We start from the raw sequence: 23,449 nt of genomic DNA, 5'->3' as shown, positions 1-23,449 counted from the left end.
AAATTATTTCAACTCTTTCTCCCTTGACCACGAAATAAGACTAGGCAGATTACATCAGAAATCTTTAGGCAAATGATTTACAGATTGTCCTAAGCCAACCCAGCAAGCAAAGCATATGTAAATCAGAGGTATGCAAAGCCTCACACATAATAAATGAAACATGGTAATTAGATGAAAGGGAGAATTGTCTCATTTATCTTTAGTGATAACATGAAGAGTTTTTTTCCATAGCTGTCAGTGACATATTAGGAAGAATTTTGCACAGGTGCATTATGGAGCTATGATTAGATTCGGAAGACTTTATTTTTCTTGGGAAAAAAATATAACCACACATTGTGTGAAGTCTGTCAAGCTCTGAATGGCACTAGGACGGAATATTGTTCTTCAGTGCGCACAGACCATTGCAATGCATAAAAACATCTATGAGCTGGGCTGACACAGGCATGGACTTTGTGTAGGTCAAAAGATGAATTCAGGTTACGACCTGAATTTGAAGACGATCTGTCACAAAAGGGATTTAGCACCTGCTGGCCCAATAACAGATGTAGCCCCGTACCAAGCAGTAACACACTTTCCCCAGGAAACAGCAGCAACTTTGATGGCGCTGGGGGTCCGCAAGTATCACCGCAGCAAACTCTCAAAATAGGAATCTCTGAAGGAGGTACTGGAGGAGAGGGGTGGTGAGAAACAGGAATGTTCTGGGCTTAACAATAACCTCTGCTTGCAACCTTCTGTCGGTGAAGGCTATTGTCTTAGAAATATTCCAGTTGGCTAAGTAAAGAGCTTCAAGACAGCTTCAGTATTAGCTCATGGTTTTCAACATCAAGTCCTGAACTCCTTCAATAAAGACAGCTGACAGTTAAAAGCTGCAGTCAAGAAATGTCTGTTTTTCTTGTAATGTTCCTGTTTCTTCTTACAAAAGTCTAAGTCTTGGTCCTCTTGGGACCAGAAGAGAGCATGCAAGTCCACCTGGGAGGAAAGCCCCCCTCTGGGAAGAAGTAGTCTTCCTTTCAAAATACAGGGCCAGGAGAACCCTTTCAGGAGTTATTCTCATGGCCTAAGGAATTCTATTCAATGTATAAAAACATACTAAGTATTGCACACCTACTGCAATCTGTGTGGCTGATGCTGCTATTAGTACAGTAGGGAGCATAACGCAATCTCTGGTCAGGCAAGTCTCTCCCTAGAAGTCAGTAGCTTTCATTTGGTTAAGAACATGATAAAGCATAGAGGGACCTGAGAACTAGCTATGCAGATCTTCCAGTTTTCACAGCATTAACTACTTTCTTGCTGGCTTATTCTCTTTAGTCACTTTCTGGTGGCCATTTTAAAGGACTGTTGCTTAGTCTCTTCTCAGGCTGCAACTGATTTTTTTTAGGCTTGCTACAAAAGGATATTTTTGAATGAATATTAATTAGACATCCTTAAGTTTGATCACTAAAGAAACAAAGGTGTGACATAATTCCTGCATATAATTTTAATACAACTGCTAGCACTGGCTGGAGAAGCACCAGGTTTCAAAGAAATCTTGCTAGGACGGGAAAACATAAAACAGCTTTATAATGAAAAAGAAAGTAATTTAACGGGTGACCTTCTCCAGTGCTCCTTTAATAGTTATTATTAATTTTTTTAAAAAGGCAAGATATCAGTAGAGAAGTTCCTCAGAAACAGAAGCAGATTCAGAAACAGAACAAATTACAAGAGCCTACTTCACTGAGAAAGGTTTAGGATGAGTTCTCATCTTGGTTCTGTTTGAAAATTTTTAACTTAATACGGTACTAAGTGACTGCATTGGAAATAATGGCACAGGTCGTCTTACACAGATATATTTTAAATAGTAGCGAACTAGCATTCACCATTTGAGTTAGGGCAGTGAAAAAGAGAAGCTACTCTTGCTTCCGTGAGTCAGCAGTGCTCAACAAAGACCAAAGAGGACCAAAAGCAAGTGCAGGAAGTTACCAGTATCTTTACTGAGGGACTCTGATCTCTGATGCTTGGAGTGTATGTGCAGCAGAAGGGATGCACAATGCATGCCTACATAGAAAAAAATTGCAAGTTTCCCAACAGCGGTAATCAGTCATTCATCTTCCAACTACCACAAGCTTTAATTGCAAAAACAATAGTACAAAGCATACCATTTCACTATTAAAACAATCATAAAGCTGTGCCACCGTTTATGAAACAACATATTGCGATAGTGACTGAATAATATTAATTTTCAACAACTGAATTATGTATCACAAAGGTAAGACAGGAAACAAGTCTGTTCAGATCATTTGTTACTTTCTGACTATATTTTGATAAACTAAACAGTGTGTTGCAATGCTGTTGGGCACCAGAACTGGACATTTATTCAGTTAGGCCATTAAAATAGCTCTTGGCACAGTTTTGGCGCATGCCATCTAGCACCTTCCAAAAGAACCCAAGTCAGTTTCGAAGGTGGCACAGACCAGGAGTTATTTCCAGTCTGCACAGGGTCCTTCTGTATGGACCATAAGGCAGTTAAATTCTATGGACAGCTTTGTGCTTGTAGGCCATGAGGCCAGAGAATGGTCACAAAGACATTTATTTATTAGAACAAGCATTGCCTCTCATTCAAAGTACCACAGATCTGGTTTTTTTTCCTCTGTATGTTATTTAAGAGCATGTGATTCTCTACAGGGTAGTGTTTTTTTCTAAACAGGCAGTATGGGGATACATTTGACACAAGCTGCTTATGTAAGATTACATGAAAACAGTTTTTCATATCCAATCTTAAGTATAATGAAAAGCGACCATGCACTCAGCCTCAACATCTTACAGCAGTTCTTCCAATTTCAACCCAATGAACAGGCATATTTATATGTTAACATTCAGAAAAAAAGAAGAATATACAAAACCACAAATACCCACCTACAGTGCTAACAAATGTAAAGACTTTATGTAAACTTAAAGAATTTCTAAATAAAAGCTAGGGTGCACTAGTTGAAATTTCATTTATGCTAAATAACCTCTCTTAAAGCCACCTTAACTCCAGAGGACTGTGAAGTGTCTAAAGCTACATCTATTTTTAGAGAAGGTATGCAGGAGCCAGAGAACTGCAAACCAGTAAAGACTCATCTCTGTTCTGTGCAAACTGTCAGGAAATCTAATAAAGGACACGCATGCTGTCCTATGGCACAGTTTTGTAAAGGACATCACATCACAAGTCTTCTGTGCTCTCAAAGAGTCAAGCAGCTTGTAAATGAACATTGATATCCATAAAATATCGCCTGGATTTCTGAGAAGGCTTTTAACAAGGTCTCTCATAAAATGCTTTTACGGAGACTAAAAAGTCATGGAATATGCAAGGAATTATCCTGGTAAAAGATGGAAACCAACTGCAAGGAATTGTAGAACTTTAACGAAGTATCAAGTGATTTGCTTGTCAAAAGGCAGATGAAATGTGAAAAGATTCACGGGGGGAGGGGGAATCTTAAAGTCACATGGGCTTTAGGCTGACTTCTACTACTTAGGAACATAATCTTCAGGTTATTATATCCATGAAAACATCAATTCAGAGCTGAGTAGACGTTAAAAAAAAAACCAGCCAAGCACTGGGATTTAGTTTGAAAAGAACAGAGGGCATTTTTTTATAACAATGTATAGTCTTATGCTATGGACCACGTATAGTCCAAGGTATCCCCAAACACTGAACACTATTTCCAGTTCTAACCCCACCCTGTGACAAAAAGTATAACAGAAACAGAAGTGCAGAAAAGCACAATGAAGATATTACAGCTACAGAGAACTTCTCTTTTAGGAACAATTAAGTAGTCATGGACTGAACAGAACAGAGGTTTATAAAGTCACAGCTTGCTTGAGAGTATTAATAGAGAGTGATTGCTCACTATTTCTTCCAACACAAAAAAGGTAGGAAGAGATTAAGAAGCTATTATATAGCAGTAAACAAACACAAGGCTGTGTTCACAAAATGCATAGTTCAAGCTGTTCTTATCTGTGCTACAGGATATCACGAATATCAGAAGCTTGTAAGAACAAAAGCAATGAGACAAATTCATGGAAGGTCAACCTAGAGCAGTTTAGGGGTAAAGAAGCTGGGAGGGGTTGGTGGGTGGTGGTGGGGAACAGGGAAGAGATCACTTCTGGTACCAGAAGCCTTTTAACTCGAACCTGCTGGAGACTGGAAAAAAAAATACACTTTGTACAAAGTTATTAAAAATTAAAACTGACAAACAAACAGTAATAAACTTAGAAAAGATGCTAATATCAAAATAATTCGGTTCTATTTTGAGGGAAAGTAGACTATCTTTAAATTCCAGACTATAAAAAAGAGAAAATATTAAATAAGCAATATATTAAAAATAATAAAAATAATATACCTACTTGCCCGTGATGGTCCTCCAAAGCTGTGCACCTGCAATTGTGGGAATGTAAGATGAAACACAATGCACTATACAGAAACAATATTTTTTTTTCTTTATTCATAAGGAATGTTCACATTTGGGACAAAATGACTAAGGAAGACTCTGTAACAGTCAAAACAGGAAGGGTATATTAACTTATAGTAACAGTTCTTGAATTGTTTTCTGTAAACTTAACATACCAGTTAAAAAAGTAAATGGAAAAAATCAGTATCTTATATTGCTACATTTTCACATGGAAGGAGAAGATAACCAACATAACTTAAACTTTACATCTACAAACTGTCAACTGCTTTCATTACATTCCTTATGAATCTGTAATAGTCTTGCCATCTAGTGGTTGGCTGGAAGTGTGAAGTAGCTACACAGAAGTGTTGTACTGGCAAGAATTTTCTTCTGCTTTTTGGAGTGGCACATCACTGATTTCAAGTCACTACCACAAGATTTCTACAATATTACTTCAAGAACCTGATTGTTCTTGAACTCTGTGTACAATGCCATCAAATGCAATAGTAAAATTAAAAAAAGAGTTAACGACAGCAAAATAATCATTCTTTAAGCTAGGAAACACAAGTCTTCTTAGCCTCATCTCTATGATGAATGGTTAAAAATTCACATAGAAATGGGAGTGAAACAGAAATGAAGATGGGGTGGTATTCTTACTCTCTTAGCTTTATCAATATTGGTACATCTTGAGTTTAGTCAATACAAAAATATTAGTAATTACAGTTAAGAGAGTTTACGTAAATCACCACCTTCCAACTAGTGAGGTATTCAACATTAGTGGTGCCTTATACAACACAGAGCCTAAAAATAAAAATCTGCTAAGCTTTTCAGGTTGGCCTCTGAGCTTGCAACGCTCAGGTAGGAAACAGAACGGTAGTAAGACTCTGGAGGAGGCAATGACAGCAAACCACGCTTCAAAAAAGGTTACAAATAACTGCTGTAACTTAGCAGGGAACAATAGGCTTTGGCAGTCCGAAATGATGTGCTAGTACATCAAAGAGGAACACCATGCTTCTCTGACACCTATTTCCTGCTTTTGTACTACCTTAAGGTGATTTTTCAAACACTTTGCATCGGGATTAAACATCAAATAAAAGGCAAAATAAGGCACTTATTAAAAACAAATCTCCCTGACAATGAAAATTACAGACTGATGACCATCATTTTGCCACAGAATTTTCAGGATGGTGATGAAGCACAGAACAAAAATTAAAAAAACAAAAGAAAAGAGACCCAAACAACCACCAGCCCAGCCAACTCATGATCCCTTTCAAACTTGGTTGTATTCACACAAGACTTTATACACACTGGAAAGTAAACACTACATAAAGCAGAAAAAATATTGCTCACTTTTTATTTCAACTGTGCTAAAATAGGTAATTTTTCAATCTATTTACTAAGTTGCCCAGCTGATATTTGGTTTTACCAAACTTTCCATCAATGGTGTGATTAGAGTCATGTCAAAAGAAGTAGGACTGTTTAGGAAAGCTTTGTATTTTAGAAAATAATGCGTTTTTAAACCGAGCAGTTATGAAACAAGGATTGTTCACTGATACCAGTTATACTCATTCTAAAACAAATCTCCTAATGCCCTTTCTATAAAATATAGCAAAACTTCTCTGAAATAGTAACAGATCATCATAGATATATTATTTCTCTCTGAAATCATCTAATACTTTTGCAATAATCAAAATATCAAAGCGGATTTAGTAATGAACTAACATGCTCTGAATTGCAGGTGTTTAAGCAAGGAACTCTATCAGTATGCTACCCTACCTTTTATCCTCGAGAACACCAAATCCTTTATTATCTGAAGAACTAGCACTCCAAGTATTATGAGGGAAGTCAGATGATACACTCTCCAAGGGGTCAGTGCAACAAACCTAGAAAGTCAAGAAGAAATAAACACTGAAGACTTTTAAACTTATTGGAAGTATACGCAAACTGACAGCTGCTATTCGTACTGAAAATAAAGACAAAAAAACCCTCCTGATATTACACTAATTTAATTTAGTTCCTCCCCACAACCTTTTCACATGAAGCAAACACCAATACCTCCAAGCATGACAGTCTCATTTAAAGGTGCAATCGTTAAACATACATTGAGTTTGGAGTAGTTTTCTGTCCATGCTTTTATCTACGCACTGAGGAAGTACGGAAAACAAAATATTTCAGTTATTGCATAGGACATTACTTTTAAAATTAATTTTTATTAACATGAATTGTCTTGGCACAACAACTTTCTTTTTTATTCACATACAAAAAAGGTTGGACATTTTATTGTGTTCCCTACAGGACCTATGTTCACACAAGATTTTTATACATACGATTCTTTCAAATGAAAAGATGAGGTAAAACTATCATTCATGGTATAATTCTCAAACTTGTCTTCATAATGAGCTTTTTTAAGTTTTGGTTTTCATTATGTATAAATTTTAGAACAAACAGACCTAGACTCAGAACATATGATTTGTAATCCCATGCACTGTTGACTTTGCTATCCGGGTCTGTTTGGATACTAGCTCTTCTGTTTTACTGGCAAATATCTTAACTCACAAAAAAGTATCTGAAGCCTAAAAGAATTAAAATTCAATTAAATAAACAAAAGCCGAAGTATTTTATTAACTTGTTTCAAACACATTAAGTCAGAGATCTGAATACAGATAATGAGTACGTTAGTATCATTTTCAAGGTAAAAGCAAAAATAATTAAAAAAATCTGAGGCTAGCCAAAACCAGTAAGAAGCCACTGTCCAAGGAAGTCGATCAAATGAGAATACCAGCAGAAAAAAATCACACAAAGCTAGAAGGTTTCTGAGATACCTCTTGGATTTGAAAACAGGGCAATTGGCCACCCAACTACTTGCTGCTGTAGAATTCTTCTGGAAGGAAAAGCAGGAAGGGAAATAAAGGGAGTAGCAAGCAGGGCCACTGGAGGAAGCCGAGACGCCCTTTAAGCACATTTGGATTTCTAAAAAGGAAAATGACTTCTAGGTGTTTCTAACAACCTCAGGATATGCTGCAGTTTTGGAAAACTGTTCCAGTATTCCTTGCAATTCTCAAAAAAAACAGGACTGCATCAAAGAAAATATCCATGCCACTAATTTTCACATTTAACCAATCACCCTGAGCAGACCAGGATATGATTTCCAATATGAACAGACAGGTTCACTCTGAAAGTTTTTTCTGCATAAGAAGGGTTTCTACATCTGTGCAGAGTTTGAATTATAAGACTACTCTATCAAAAAAAAAAAGAGTATGAAATAAGTACCTCTATATAACCCCTGCCAGGTCAAGAAAAGCAATAGAGATGTTTAGAGAAAAATTATTACAAGATACACTCTCTCAAAGCTGCCCAAGCGTAGATTGTTAAATCAAAACTCCTAACAGCTTTGCATCACGTTGTCCCACTATTTTTCTTGGAGGTAATCCTCACCATTAAACATCCTGGATTCTGTTTAAGGATCAAGTTTAACTGCACTGAAGACTTTGCTTAGCTTACTTATTTAACTTATCGATAATGGAGAAGATGTGACACTGCAGAGAAAAATATAATGAAGAATTTTTCATACAACTTCTAGGCATCAGAAGTTTGTAACAAATGCAGACCTTTAGGTTATGTGGCCTTAATAACATGCCTATTCTGTATGTTCTTTGTGGTGCTTGTGCATTAATGTTTTATAGAAACAAACAGCATGCCCTGACTTAGCAATTGCCATTGGCTTGTCCTCAATGGTTTAAAGAAATACATCGATACTGAAATTTATGTATCCATGTGTGAATGCATGTGTGTACATACATACACATTTTAATAGTTGTTGAAGATCAGATGCTTACTAAGGTTTAGACTGTCTTTCAAAGAATATACAGAACATGTTTGACCTACTTTATGCTCACAACTAAAACATACTCCCAGTTTCACTGCAATCACAGCTGACACCTGCTGTTAAAAACAATTGCACTAATGCGGATAAGGATTAGCAAACAAGGATTAACAAGGTAGCATCCTCTCTGAAAGATGATTCCAAGTCATGTCATTCTACCTTTGTGATACTGCAGTCTTTCTGCTCCATAGGTTTTCAAGAAAAAAAACTAATCTAGTTGGAGCAGATAATGTAGTAGCCAAAAATGGGCTCTTCACTTATTTGGAGAGCTTTGAATTGTTCTGACTGGACTTTCCATGCTCTAACAATATTAGCTCCCACACTCCTTCCTTCCCCACTTCAGTACTGTTTCTTTACCATGTGGTGTTCACAAGAAAGACTATCTCTTACGAATTCATTCACAGCCAGTGTGTGTCAGCTCTCAGATGCTCCAGCAATACGGACTAGCAAAACCGTGTGCAAGCCATGTCAGACAGACCAATGTCCTTGAAGCCCTTACTGGTTATAAAATAGAGTCATTAAGGTTGGAAAAGACCTCTAGGATCATCAAGTCCAACTGTCAACCCAACACTACCATGTCTCCATGCCCTGAAGCTGGTAAGGTCCCCTTGTAGGTTTTTTTTTGTGTTTGTTTTTTTTTTTTTAATAAGTCTACCATAAACCTATCAAAAAAATGCTGGGACCTGAAACCCACTTACTATGCTAACAGTGTCAGGATTCAAAATTCTTACAGGAATTATCAACATGATGCACAGCAACCAGACTAACAAAAGTTTCAGTGGTACTTTTGCTTATTATTAGGAGTTAGGACTTTTTCCCACCCCTTCTTTTTTAAGGAAAAGAACAAGAGTTTAATTAAGTATTTCCAAGACACACACACGTATCTGGCAGAACTTAAAGGCTCCAGAATGACATCATCATATATTATAAAAAATACTTCTGTTTAGTAGAAGAATCAACAGCAATAAACTTTTATGCTTTCTTTTTAAGCAATAAACTAACCAGACTGAATTTCAAATTGTTTAATTTCTTCTACAAGTGATAGGGAAGTAACAACCATTACTAGACACATAAACAAGATTTGTCCCCCCATGAAATTCTGCTGTATTTTGAAGGAAATGTTTTGGGTTTTTTTTCAGAAAGCAAAGGTTAAAACAATGCATAGAATTATGCATTTTTACTTAATGACTTCAGCAGTTAACAGAGCAGCTTGCATGATGAGAGGGCAAGAATCTCTGCTGTAGACAGCATGGGACTGCACAAAAATGGTCATGAGGTGCCACAGGGCTCAGTCCCCAGCACTGGCTGAAATAGGTACCCCGGCACACGGGAGGCCTGCACTCAGGCAGAGCTCCATAAGTAGGATACAGCCAACTGGTTTCTGGGCATGTAAGAAATGCCTCAAGCCTCTCCCCTGGGCTGATGGTAACAGTGGCCTCACCTGTGAAAGATGTGCTGTGGCTGATGTATAGAGCAGTCAAGTGAAAGAGCTACTGGAGGCAGTAAGCAGGTGGCAGACCACTACGGAGTATGATCTCCAAAATCTGACTGGGTAAGCAGCTGAGCAACTTGATCTGACTGCACCTCTCTGAGGAAGAGTTCAGACTAGCTACCTCCTGTTGTCCTTCCACCCTACATTCGTCTGTGTAGGAACAGATGGAGCCGAGCCTGCTTCTGAACTCCACTCTGGGAGACTGAGAAACCACGATTATAAAAAGAAACAGGAGCGAGATCAACTATTGACTGTTAGGATAATTAAGCAGTGGCTGCCCACAGAGGTTGTGGAATTTCCATCCTTGAAGGCCATCAAGACAAAACCCTGAAAAACCTGTTCTGAATTAAGTACTGATCTTTTCTGAGCTGGAGGTTGCACTAGAGACCTCTCAAGGCCCCTACTGACGAGAACTATATTTTCATTCTGTGACTATTTTAGTCTATTAAAAGTGGCTGGCATATCCTTTTCTGTAAGATGCTGAGCTTAGATCTTTAAGGCATAACAGTTACTATTGCTTGGCCTGGTTGTACTGCAGCTGGACTGAAATGTTTCTAAAAGGCAAAATTAAGCATCAAAACGTGACTACTTCCACAATTAGAAGTCAAAATTCTTCAACTGCATAATGGTAAACCCTACTGCAACTTTAAAATAATACATAAACATACAATACTACATACAAGTGTGAGATTTACTGAAAACTTCTGAAACTTCACTGAGAGCTACCCTACCTGCTCTTCAGCACTTCAGTCACCTTTATTTCTTCCTACCTAGATACAATTACAGAGTACAAAATCGTTTGCTTAAATCCCATAATGCAACTTCTCTTAGCGAGTCATGCTTCTTTATTTTTAAAAAGTGTCACACAAATAAGTACGTGTTCCCATTAAACTCTATTGCATATTCAGAAGTTGCTGAATTCAAATGTATCCTTTTCGGTATTTTGGCAACTTCCATGTTTTGCTAAAATTTTATGTTTACGTTCCAGAATGGTGCTCTGACTAAAAATAAAAAAAGAATATCCATTTGACAAGCTTCCCGTAGCCATGAAGGTCAGATGGAAAGAAAAGATGGGACAACAAATGCAGATGAAATCCCAATGGCAAAAGCAAGACTGCATAGTAGCAGAGCAATGCGTTAAAACTAATGATTAGGCCTAAACTGGTTAGAGAGCTCCTTAACTTACTCCTGGTGGTGATAGTATCTAATATCGCATCACCTAAAGATAGAAAGTACCCTATGGCACCTTGTCCTTCTTCTCCTTACTCCAACTCTTTATAGTATGGATGGTCATATGTCAATACTGGCAAGATATGTTAACTAGCAGAACAAATCATCCATTGGATCTGTTATATCAGAAAGTAGCCACCTCCCAGTGCAGAGCTCCTGGGACAATTAACCGCACAAACCTGATCATACAGAATCATTTGAATGGCACAAGCCAGGTAAGAAATTTCAGAGGCAAATATTGTCACACAATACTGCAGGCTGTAAACATAATGAGCTCTTACAGGGCATGGCAAAAGCTATTTTTAATTGTACTTGTGAGATACAAGGAAGGCACGGACCTACTAAATTGCTTTAGAAGTTAAATATATCAATTTGACAATACAAGCCTCATTTCAGCTGTGAAGGTATATTTTTTACAACACATTCTAGAATTATGAATGGCTTGTACTTTGCAAATACAAACTATAAGACAACATTTCATCAAGAAGTAAACAATTTAGATTATCGGCAGCCAGACCTAGTTATTTCTGGAAAGCCTTAGTAGGTAGACTTTTAATAACCATCTATCCTTAGATGAATTCCAGAAATAACCACATAAATACATGAAGGCTGGGAATAACACAGTCATCAACATGGGGCTCTGCTTCACCACCAGCTGTTACGACACATTGACTGGCTGCGTAAGTGATTTGCAGACTTTAGTTCAGTGCTCAGCAAACACGTACTTATATCTTGCAAACAGAGCCCAAACTCTTCGGAGTATTTTTGTGGTGTTTTAAATAGCATAGGTTGGTATATACGTATTTCCTCATTAGAAGCTAAAGGTAAAAATCCACTGAACACCTTCCAGCCATAGTTCTCCATAGAACCAGCCTTGTTCCATAAGACACAGCTATGATGCAGCACCGAACAAAAGTGAGAACTGTCCACAGCAAGCGTGGGCTACAACGTAAAGCAGCTAGAGAATGGCTCTCACTGGGGCAGATCAAATATTCCTAGGGCATTTTGAGAATGTTCAACTGCCAACAAGGGACACTCTGCTTTCCTTGTCTTCTAATTTTAAAGGTACGTCTGCTCCTGCTCTTACAGGGCACTGCCCCACACTGTTTCAGACAGATGTCTACAGTGATGGCATGCAGATATGGAACAAATGTGGCCATAACTGTTTCCTGGTGGTAACTGCTTCCTGCTTGGAGCTGAACGTAGCCCATTCCATGCTTTCTGCTGGAGTGATCAGCACCAGTCTGGTTGCAACAAATTCTAATGCCTATCTCAAGCAAGATGTCTGGGAAAGGGGAGGAGGGTTAGTTTTCGTCTAAAAACAGCATGAAATGCACTTCCTGAAGAACACTGCTGAAATACACCACACAGGCAGCATCAGAAAGCTTGTGCTCTTACTGATCACTGGCTCAACGATTGTGTTTGCCCTCTTGCGAATCAGGAGGCAATAATGTATATTAAATTCAACTATGTTTTATTTAAAGATAATTTAATACTTTGACTCTCCTAATTGAATACCCCAAAGCAGGTTTGCAAAACCTGCTTTTTACATCTACTAAACATGTGAATTTACAACTTTTATGTAAATTGCTCTTAGATGTAAATGATTTTCACACTAAGCTTCTGTGTGATATCAAATATCAAAATGCAGTATCTATAAGTATTAAAATCCAAATGCTCAAATATTCAGCACACTTGAAATCAAAAACTCAAAAATCTAGTATTTTTCTACTGTTTCTTTAGTACATTTTGGTGTGAGACAAAGGATTTAGGAATTACAGCACAAAAATCCTTTCCCCATCCCTGCACAAAAAGTGTAAACACTCACTTAAGGCAGAACAAGTTCTGCAAACTTTTTTGGTAGAATCTCTTTATAGAATAGAATTTGGTACAATCTTATTCTATTTATATGCTATTTAACTGTCAAACTGCATTTCTGAAAGATACATGAATACTGCAGTATGGCAGATTCCCTGTTGCACAGAGGGAAACATATTACATGTCGCAAAATACATTTGTACAGTCAAAAATTTTAGAATGAACAAAGACTTTCTAAATTTATAGAGACTCCTCACCCCTACAAAAAGCATAATTTATTGAATAAAATAATTTCAAAACCCATTTACTCTACATCTTACGTTAATTCAGATTTAAAATAGGCATACCACCACTTTGGGTGCCTCACAGCTTGAACTCAAACAGCTGTATATCTGTTTAGCGGAAAACATGTGAAATACTAATAGATTGCTTCTTAAAATATGCACATTAAAAATGTTTAAAATTACTTTTAATTTAGTGGTGATACGCGTAAGCTTCTGTACAGACATAAATTAGGAAGAAACACCTTTTTCACTTAAAGTTTTTTCTAAGTAAGAATGTCATCCAAGAACTTAGATATCTAAGATTTTTAATAAAATTTTTCAACCAGAATAGAACAAAGAACTGGAAAGCAGTCGATTCATGACTTATGTGCCAACCAGCAATGAGCTTTCCATTGGAAAGTGCCTAGAAGACTAAAAATTCTATCATTAAGTACATAAAAGTAGAAAACCAGAAGAGGCATGATTATTATTCTAAAACTTGCAGCATTTTCTTCAATTCTTTCTTTGTTAATCACAGAATCACAGGTTGGACAAAGACAACTCTGTCATTAACCTCTTATTCAAGAGGCTTATTTGTTTAGGTTTTATTCAAAAGATTAAGATCCTTAGTTGTTCAGCCAGAAAGCACAGATCAAATCAAACCTGAACAGCTGGGTTTTTTAAAAACCTTCTAGAACTTATTAGTAATAAAGATTTTGAAATATAACTAAATCTCTTATCGTAAGAAACAGACCCCCACAAACAAACTACTATGACAGCCACCTGTAGAAGCAGTAGTTCTCTCTGAGGTCTGTGCACAGGTTGCTGGGCGAAAGGCAAAGACTGCTGGACAATTCTAACTAAAGTTAGTAACACATAGGTTAGGAATTCAAACCGCATATTCTTTCTACCCCAGCTATAAGAAACAATGTTTCAAACTTATAGATAAGTCTAAATAAAAATGAAAACAGGGCAATTCTCTAAGCAAAAATATTAGAAAAATCTTTAAAATGCTCTGCATTTAATCACCAAAGAGGAATTTGCTTATAAGCTGGTAAAATCAGAAGTATATTGGTGGTCTGGGAAATAGGATCAAGTCAATAATGAAATGTTGCATTGCACAATTATCTCACACTGTTTGCAAGGAAACCTCTTGGGGAATGCAGTAGTTCAAATCATGTTTCAACATCTGTGGCCTGTGGATCAGATTTACTATAACCTATTGCATTCAGATAGGCATATAAAATAAAAAATTGAGAAGGAGGAAGTTTAAATGACCTCAACAACATACCTTCTGAGTCTACCATGACATCAAATGCTACTGTTACATCAGCGACAACAGGGGATGGTATTTCCATGGAAGTTAAAATTATTTTGAATTAAACATGTAACATCCAATAACCTGGCTTCCTTTATTTTTGCAGAAACATGCCCAGATGACCTTAACTAACCTGTACTCTGGCAAAGTACAGAAGAAATCTTAATCCCTTTTACTCATACAGTAGCAGCAGTTTGATGTTAAACAATCCACCTCTACCATGCTGCCCTAAATCTCCTTTTCTTTAATGCTCTCATTAGTCCTGTAACGTCTACTATGGAGCATAGCATAACCCCCTAAAACGTCCACTGTTCTCAAAATTCTACTTACTATTTGAAAGGTCTCATTATTTTTAATTAATACATGAAACTACCGTTTCTCTCTTAAGACATTGCTTTAGACACAGAATTTTTAAGTTTTAGCAAGACAGAATAAACCCAAGCCATGCTGCAATTCATCTATTCTCCTTTGTTCAGGATTTCCATCGTCTGCAAAGTCCCCATCCTGGATTTGGTTCTAAACTGTTCAGTAATGCTCGCTTTCCCTCAGTTTCTCAATTATCCCATTTGATTTTTTCCCTGATTGATCCTGTTTTCATCCTACTGGTTGAAAAATGCTGTAAACTATCCAGGTTTTTATGTAACACTGTCTGGCTCTCAAACAATGTCAATTTTCATTCCTGTAAACCAACCTCTCAGACAAAACTATGCAAACTCTCACTAAAAAGCTGTTGAGATAACAAAACAAAATTAAATTAACTTTCTGTTCCACTTTTCCACCTCCAAAGCCCTCAAAAGTTTTAATAATTCATATTGGAAAAAGTTAAAATAAGCTTAAAACTGCCTGAGTGAAAACAAGTAGACCCTAAAATGATATCACAACTTGTGTTGCTATTGGAATTTCAGCTTTACTTGAGAAAGTGTATTTTGGACTATCACCTCCTAGGGAAGAAAATAAACAAACTACAAACATTTTTTTTAAGCTTGCAGAACAACCAGCAAGTTACTGTACTGTAGCTGGGTATAATAAAATAATCACAATACCAGTAAGTTACAAAAGCTTGGTAAAAGGCAGCAAATTAAGTAAGTAGAAGAAACAAACTAGCACCCATGTAAGAAACCCATTCATGTGGATGCACAGTGAATTTCAAAACTGCCTATGCCAGAATTATTTTCTATTTTCTGATAATGAATGTATTATAAAAGAAAACTGTAATTACATAACCTATTCTACTACCTTTATTTAAGGGATAAGAGACAAACTCTTATTAGGGTTTGAGGCAGGATTACAACCTATATTAAACCATTCATTTGTGTGTCACCCTGACACTTTGGATTTTGGGAAAGTAATCCCAAAACAACTAAAAAGGTAGCTCTAAGATTACCTAAAGATTGAAGTTCCCCAAATTCAAAACCACATTTAGCACTTGGTTGCTGTGAGAAGAAAAACATTTTTGTCACAGAAACATATAGATGTATTCTCCTGACTTGGGAGATATTACAAATTTAAGATAGTGATCTGAAAGCCAACATACTACACACTGTCCTCAAAATACCAATACCCCTTCTTACTCCAACTCACTTCATTTTCATGCATTTTTCTTTGTTTTGATTTCACAGATTTATTTTATTCCAATTCTCAATGTAGTTTGGCAATCTCCTTCCTGTCCACTGCCACTGATGAATTACCCACAATATTCTAAATGAACTCAAGTATTTTGAACCAAATATTTTCTTCCTAAAGATTTAAATTTGGGCAGAATTAATTCTTTCTGTATTAGTTTTGGTTGGTATGCTCTCAGATTTGAGTGTGGTTTCAGGAAAGCTTAAGTCAGAGAGAGAAAAAAAAAAGGACTCTGAAACAGCTGAAATACTGTATAAGCTGAAGCAACAGGGAATACAATATTTATAGATTGCAACTTGCAATTTCAATAACTGGACTCAAAAATCCAGAGTTGTTTAATTAAAATGAAAAGCTGAATTTACATAGCCAATACAATCTATACAGAGTCTCTGTGAAATTCTTACTAATGACATCTGGCAGCATGCTGGTAATGAGGAGTGGTTTGGATGGATAAAAGCCACATGATCCCTGTGCAAGGACCAAGTGAGTCATCCTTAAAGACGGGACCACGCAAACTGCTGGGGGAAGACAACCGCCAACCTCACAACCCCCAGGCAGTTCTGCGACACTGAAAATCACAAGTGATCACCACACCAGCCTTCTAGGAATAACATCACTAGCATAAGCTGTCCACCTCATACAAACAAGACCAAGAAGAAAGTTACGTTTTGTAAAAGTGGACTTGCTAAGGTTCAGGTTGCCAAGTTCACTAAGATGTCCTGTTTGACTGAACACCCTGAGGACTCCATTTCCAGTGGTACCCATGGTCAGTGCTGCTGGGAGACAGAAATTCACAGTCCCCTTTCTCAAACACTCAAAATGAAACATAATGACATAGCTATACCAAACAGAGTTATATGGTCAGTTTCTTTCTTATAACAAAGAACTGTATTGGGACTGCATGGCAAGGCTTTGGTACTGGGAGGGCTACAGGGGTGGCTTCTGTGAGAAGCTGCTGGAAGCTTCCCCTGTGTCCAAGAGAGCCAGTGCCAGATGGCTCCAAGGCAGACCCACCACTGGCCAAGGCCAAGCCCATCAGCGACGGTGGTAGCACCTCTGGAATAACGGATTTAAGAAGAGGGGGGAGGGAAAAAGCCCTGCACAACAACCTGCAGTGAGACAGATGAGTGAGAACATGTGAGAGAAACAACCCTCCAGACACCAAGGTCAGTGAAGGAGGAGAGGGAGGAGGTGCTCCAGGTGCCAGAGCAGAGACTCCCCGGCAGCCCATGGTAAAGACCATGGTGAGGCAGGCTGTCCCCCTGCAGCCCGTGGAGGTTAACGGTGGAGCAGATGCCCACCTGCAGCCATGGGGGATCCCACACCAGGCACATCCACCTGCTCCAAAGGAGGCTGTGACCCCGTGGAAAGGCTGTGCTGGAGCACGCTCCTGGCAGGACCTGTGGACCTGCAGAGAGCAGCCCACGCTGGAGCAGTCTGTTCGTGGAGGACTGCACCCCATGGAAGGGACTCACACTAGAGCAGTTTATGAAGAACCGCAGCACGTGGGAAGGACCTACACTGGAGAAGTTCGTGGAGGATGGTCTCCTGTGGGAGGGACCCCAGGCTGGAGCTGGGGAAGAGTGTGAGGAGTCCTCCCCCTAAGAAGAAGGAGCAGCAGAAACAACATGTGAACTGAGCGCAACCCCCTTTCCCCATCCCCCTGTGCCACTTGCGGAGAGGAGCTAGAGAAAACTGGGAGTGAGGTTGAGCCCGGGAAGAAGGGAGGGGTGGGAGTAAGTAAAGTATGTTTTAAGATTTGGTTTTATTTCTCATTACCCTACTCTGATTTGATTTGTAATATATTAATTTTCTCCATGTCCAGCCTGTTTTGCCCATGATGGTAATTGGTGAGTGATCTCTCCCTGTCCTTATCTCAACCCATAAGCTTTTCGTTCTATTTTCTCTCCCCTGTCCAGCTGAGGAGGGGAGTGATAGAGCAGCTTTGGTGGGCACCTGGTGTCCAGCCAGGGTCAACCCATCACAAGAATAAAAATCCAGATGTAGGCATACACTGTGTATGCACACTGCTCTAAGTGCGCAGAAACCTTGCTTCATAGGCAAGGTATCCATCAAGATGGAGTGACACCATTTACAGTTGGTGTGCAAACACCTGAAAGAAATGCTTAGCCCAGTACTATTTTCTTACATTGAAAGAATAAATTAATGAACAGGAAGTACTTTGACATTTCTCCATGGTAAGCATTATCATTGCCAAGCAGAGATTTCAAGAAACACTTCAATAACAAAACTTAAAGTGAGTTGGATACTTAAAACCAAAACAAACACTTCAATAACAAATCTTAAAGTGAATTGGATACTTTAAACAAAACACACCAAACCTCTAAACTCTGCATGTGTTTTTGTTACTAAAGTTTAAGTTGCAATTAGATTTTATATCTGGAATAATGTCCCTACCACAGTCTTTACCTAATGCAACACACATGGTCGGTTCAGATAAAAGAAATACTGTTTCCTCTCTTGATTAGTCAATTCTCCCATACAAAAAAAATATTCATTAGGTCTGAGACCAAACAAAACAAAACAAATCTGAGCACAGACGATGACAAGAAACACTATTTTTAATGGTAATCTTGACCAGCATACCCATCTAAATCAAGGAATGATACTTGTCCTTTACACAGTTGGTCAGTTAATTTGCTCATCCAGTACAATAATGTCATATAATGTTGTTAACAGACCTGCAGTAACATACAAATTAGTATATCGGAAAGCACATAAAAATCCTCAAAGAAAAATTTGGATTTGGGCTAGCAACAAGAACAGCAAACAGGGTAATACAATAACTTCGTTCCATAAGGAGACAGAAAGAGAGAAAAGATCTATTACATCTTAGTCTTTCTACTGCCTCTCTTCCCAAGAAATCCTATGGAAATCAGTCATTTGGGCAACTGGTGAAGAGATGCAACTGGTGTGTCTAAGGATGACCTTGCAGACATTTGTGTATTATGTCTGAAACATATATCTGCAAATATAAAACATATATTTGAAAAAAAATATCTGCAAATGACAAAAGACATATAACAGTACAGAATTACTAAAAATAAACTTGTCCCCCGACCTCACAGAAATATTTAAGATGACAGGTTGGGAGAACAGAAATGAAAAGCTGCCACCCCCCCACCCCATACACACACACACAAAGTAATAATTAGGCTAGAATACTAGCTTAAATCTAGGATTGACTGTTAATATTTGTCTAAGATTAAACCTGAAATTGAAAGTTATCAGTCAGCAGCCTAACATTTAGAATACCAGGACTAAACTTCGGATACCAACATGGAGTTTCTCTGCTCTTTAGCAAATCGCTCACTCTCAGTACGTGTGTAAAGTATAAAAAAAAAAAATTTCCTGATGTGGTATTTTAACTTCATTTGTAAACTACCTACAGTGGAAAAGCAGAATCCATATTACATTTGAGACTATTAGGTGCTAAATAATATGTACTTAACTCTTGTTCATTTTCAAGATTTTCAATTGGGGTCATTTGGGGCGGGGGGCTTAAAGCTGTTCGTGGTGAATAAATAGTGGATGTGATAAGTGACAAATGCTTTTTCAATAGCCAGATTTCTTTTTAATTTAACTGCCAGCCTTGTTTCATTCATTTTTGAGAAAATTTTATGAAATGTTAATTCACTAAATATGACAGAATATATCGGGTCAGCTTTTGCAGGGTGTGAAGAACTTTAGTGCAGCCTTTATGTTAGAAATCCAAGGAAACTGAAAAATGGTACGGTACTGCCTAGTCCAAGAAGGTCCTGAAGTCACGATCAAAACCAGTTGCTTTAAGCCTTGTTAAATTGTCCACAATGATTTGTCAGGAATATTGAAAAAAATGAAGGAAAACAGAATGAAATTAAATTAGTATGTTTCTTGTATCTACACTTATTTCAGCAGTAAACATCAAAAATGCATTTATATACAGTACCATGGTTAAAAAATTTTTAGCGGGAAAGATTACAATCAAATATATATTAGGAAAAAAAAAAAAAAGGATTTTGCAAGCAGACATCAGAGCAATAGCTGACACTTAGCAGCTCCTACTGCAACAGTTACACACAAAATGTTTTGCATGGCATACATACAAGAACTAAACTAACTGTGAGGGAAAACAGTCCCACCAAAATCAAAGGGATGGGAGGACGGAATTACTACTACTCTTCCAACATTTGGAAAACTGTAAAATTAAATTTCACGTCCCTTTCTCCCTCTTCCACCAACGCTACTGCTGATACAGCGAGAGAAGTCTGCCACCCAGCAATACAGACTTCTCAACTTTGAGAAATACTGAGATTAGAGGCCCTGCACACTGGGAGCACAACTACTTCTGCATGGGGAGAGGGATGACTGCAGGCACATGACGAAGGAAGATGAGGCACATGAAGCAGTAACTAGGCAATGTTTCCTCAGGCTAGGCTCCGGCCAGCACACAGCCCTGTCAGGAGAGGCAGCAGGCGCAAACGCTCCTTCCCAGTCCTGAATCAGCAGCAACTGGCTGGGCCATCACAAATCAGGCTGACCTGTTGGGTCTCAAGACAAGAAAAGGAGAAGCAGCAAACACACTGTGCTGCAAATACTCACGACACCAACACCAAAGCAGGGTAATGTGAAGCTAGATTTAAACAACTGTTTTATTTTCAAAGTGTCAGATTTTACAGGTTTGCTAAGAGTTTCTGTCATTATGTTCTTCAGTCTCCAACCACAGAAGTGCACTGGCCATCATACCTGCTCCTACGTATTTCCTACTTGGTCTCCATCTCTCAGATCTCCCTGGCACTAGGACAGTGACCTTCCTGCTGAGGTACAACACTACCACCAAATTAAAAGCAGTCCTTGCCCCGACTTCTGCTATTCTGACTCATCTTGACAGTAAGAAAGTAGAGTGAACCATAAATTCTGGTAAAATAACTTCAAATACTAGTCACATAACAAGTTACAGTAAGGCTACCAAAGGAGATTTTCTATAGGCATTACATAATGCACATACTATATACCTAATATATAGTTGGACAAAAGAATAGCAAACCGGTTGCCCAGCAGCTACTATTCCTTGAGACGCAGAAATGTACTGTCAGATGCTGTCCTTGAAAATTTTGTCATAGCCACGTTGCAAAGCAAGATGAAGTGTTATGACCCTTCTAAATCGCTGAAAGAACACATAATCTCTGTGTACTTCAGAAAATGAGAGCAAAACCATGTAACTTTCTCAGTGAAAGGATTTACCAAGGGTAACTAAGAGCAAGATGGATAATAGAAGTCAACCTCAGTTAGGCATCACATGTAGTGCTCCTGGGATTAAGGAGGATAAAATGATTTTGAAAGTATTTGTGCAAAGAGCTTTTCTTGTACGACACAAAGCTTCAGAAAGTTCTCTTTCCATGGCTTGGATCTCATGTTTAAACATCACACTTTTAGAGTAATAGAGAGGTAAGTGAAGTTTGCAATTAATCCACCTCTTGCTTGTTTGCCTCTCATTCTACGAAGAGGAAAGGAGGCAGTTCTAGCTACAGGAGGGGAAACACAATTCAGTCTCCACAGTATTATTAGGCAGAGCCCTAACAGATAAATGGCTCTCCATGAGCAGGCCTGCATACAGCAGCATTTTAGGAGACCAGCAAATGAAAAACACAGGAATCGCCAAAACCTAAGATCAGGTGAAGGTCCTCAAGAAGTTTCACATAGGAAGGCCAAGTTTTTCCCTATAGAAATAAACAGTAGAGCTGTTACAACCACAACAATGAACACGTCCGCATGTTAATTTCTAGGGTTTCTTCAACAGATCTGCACCTGACTAGGAAAACCTTGGTCAAGACAGAGAACTGGTGCACTGCAGTAACATCCCCGCTGTCCCCACTCCACAAAGCCTCCACTAACTAGGCCACCCATCTGCAAAAGCCCTCGCACCCAGCACCAACCCTGAAGTAAGGGGGGAGCGGCGGCAGCGGCGCGGGGCAGCCAGGGGCTGCCGGCCTGCCTTCAGGAGGTCGCAGGGCCCCTCGCCCATCTCCACCGCCAGGAAGGCCCCGGCTCAGCGGGGCGGGCCGGGCCGTGCCGCGGCCGCCGGGCCGGCCGATCCGAGGGCCCCCGCGGCGGAGTGGGGCGGGAAGCTGGCCCCGAGGGTGCGTGGGGGAGCCCGGGGAAGCAGATGCGCAGGACGGCAGCGCCGGCCTCGGCCCCGAGGCGGCTGCCGGGGGCAGGGGAGGAGGTGGCGCAGGTGAAGGGGAAAGCGAGACCCTCCCCAGGGAAGGGCAGGGGGCCGGGGAAGCGGGGCGCAAGCCAAACACTCCTCCCGGGGGGGGCGGCCCCGGCCCCCGCCCGGCCCGGCCCGTTGGCTCACCAGAAGAGGAGGTTGGCGCAGACGAAGCCGCCCAGGCTGTGGAGGGGCCGCTCCCAGCTCAGCGCCGCCGCGATGCAGCAGCCCACTGCCAGCCCCGTTTCCCCCAGCAGCGCCGCCGCCCCGGCCCCGCCCGACACCGCCTCCGCATCCCCGGCCGGGGCTGCCGCCGCGCCCGGCTCTTCAGGGGCCTCCGGCCGCTCCCGCCCGCCGCCACCGCCGCGCTCCCCGCCCGCCTTCGGCTGCGGCTGGCCGGGCTGCGCGGGCGCCGGGCTCGCCATGGCTCGGTGGCGGCCGCCGGGCTGCCGCTGGGGCGGGCGGAGCGGGGCGGGCTGGACGGAGGGAGGGAGGGAGGGAGGGAGGCGGGGCCCAGAGCGCGGCCGTTACCCTCCGCACCCCTCCCGCCCACCGCAAACGGCGACGTCAGCCACCGACAGTGACGTCACCGCAAACGGCGCAGCGGGCGCTTGTGGGAGGGAGGGGGACCCGCCCCCTGGACAGGTGTCACGGGGGGGACTGCGCCTGCGCGTGGCAGGTGTGGGGGGCGGTGCCTCCCGGGAGGGGAGGGGCGAGAGGCGGGGCGGGGCGGGTGGCGCCCTCATCTCCTCCGCCTCCGCCTCCTCCTCCTCCGCCTGGTTGTGCCGCGGCTAGGCGGCGGTTCCCCCGCGTCCTCCGCGGAATGGAGGTAACTTCTTGTCGCAGTGGTGGCAACGTCCTCTGGGGCCACGAAGGAGGCAGCGGGGGTTCGGTGGCCTCCATCGGCATCTTGCACACCCGGGGAACGTACCTGAGAAATCCGCACCGCCTTGTGCTGTCGCCTGCACTGCTAAACATCTGCCCCAGGCGCAAGGTGGGCGCTTGAGGCAATCCCTGAGGTGACGATGCGCATCGTAGCTGATGTGATTATTGGGGAGCTGAGTTCTGGAGAGCGTGCCTGGTGAGAAACGTCACCTGAGCGTCTGTTGCTAAACAGCGGTAGCCAAAAATTGGAATCGAGGAACGTGCCTCTCAGCGTCAACTGCATAAAATTAAATAACTTTCATTGCAAGAGCAAAGTC

The 23,449-nt window shown here is 40.5% G+C and overlaps 1 protein-coding gene across 3 annotated transcripts in view; it reads right to left on the bottom strand.

Moving 5' to 3' along the window:
* Positions 1–22,798, bottom strand: part of RETREG1 (reticulophagy regulator 1) — a 70,283-nt gene extending 47,485 nt beyond the window's left edge. Inside the window, exons 1-3 of one of the 3 annotated variants that reach the window (XM_075084243.1) lie at positions 22,395–22,798; positions 6,186–6,292; positions 4,366–4,396 (exon numbers count right to left, since the gene is read on the bottom strand). In XM_075084243.1, coding sequence (XP_074940344.1) covers positions 4,366–4,396; positions 6,186–6,292; positions 22,395–22,672 — 416 coding nt within the window. In that variant the 5' untranslated portion in view covers positions 22,673–22,798. The remainder of the gene's footprint in view (positions 1–4,365; positions 4,397–6,185; positions 6,293–22,394) is intronic. The other 2 variants (XM_075084242.1, XM_075084241.1) reach the window with 2 other exon arrangements.
* Positions 22,799–23,449: the final 651 nt, after the last annotated feature.

The sequence above is a fragment of the Phalacrocorax aristotelis genome, chromosome 2, assembly GCF_949628215.1.
Source record: "Phalacrocorax aristotelis chromosome 2, bGulAri2.1, whole genome shotgun sequence".
Lineage (NCBI taxonomy): Eukaryota > Metazoa > Chordata > Aves > Suliformes > Phalacrocoracidae > Phalacrocorax > Phalacrocorax aristotelis.
Note: the sequence above shows the minus strand (reverse complement) of the source record. Positions and strands in the feature narration are given on the sequence as shown.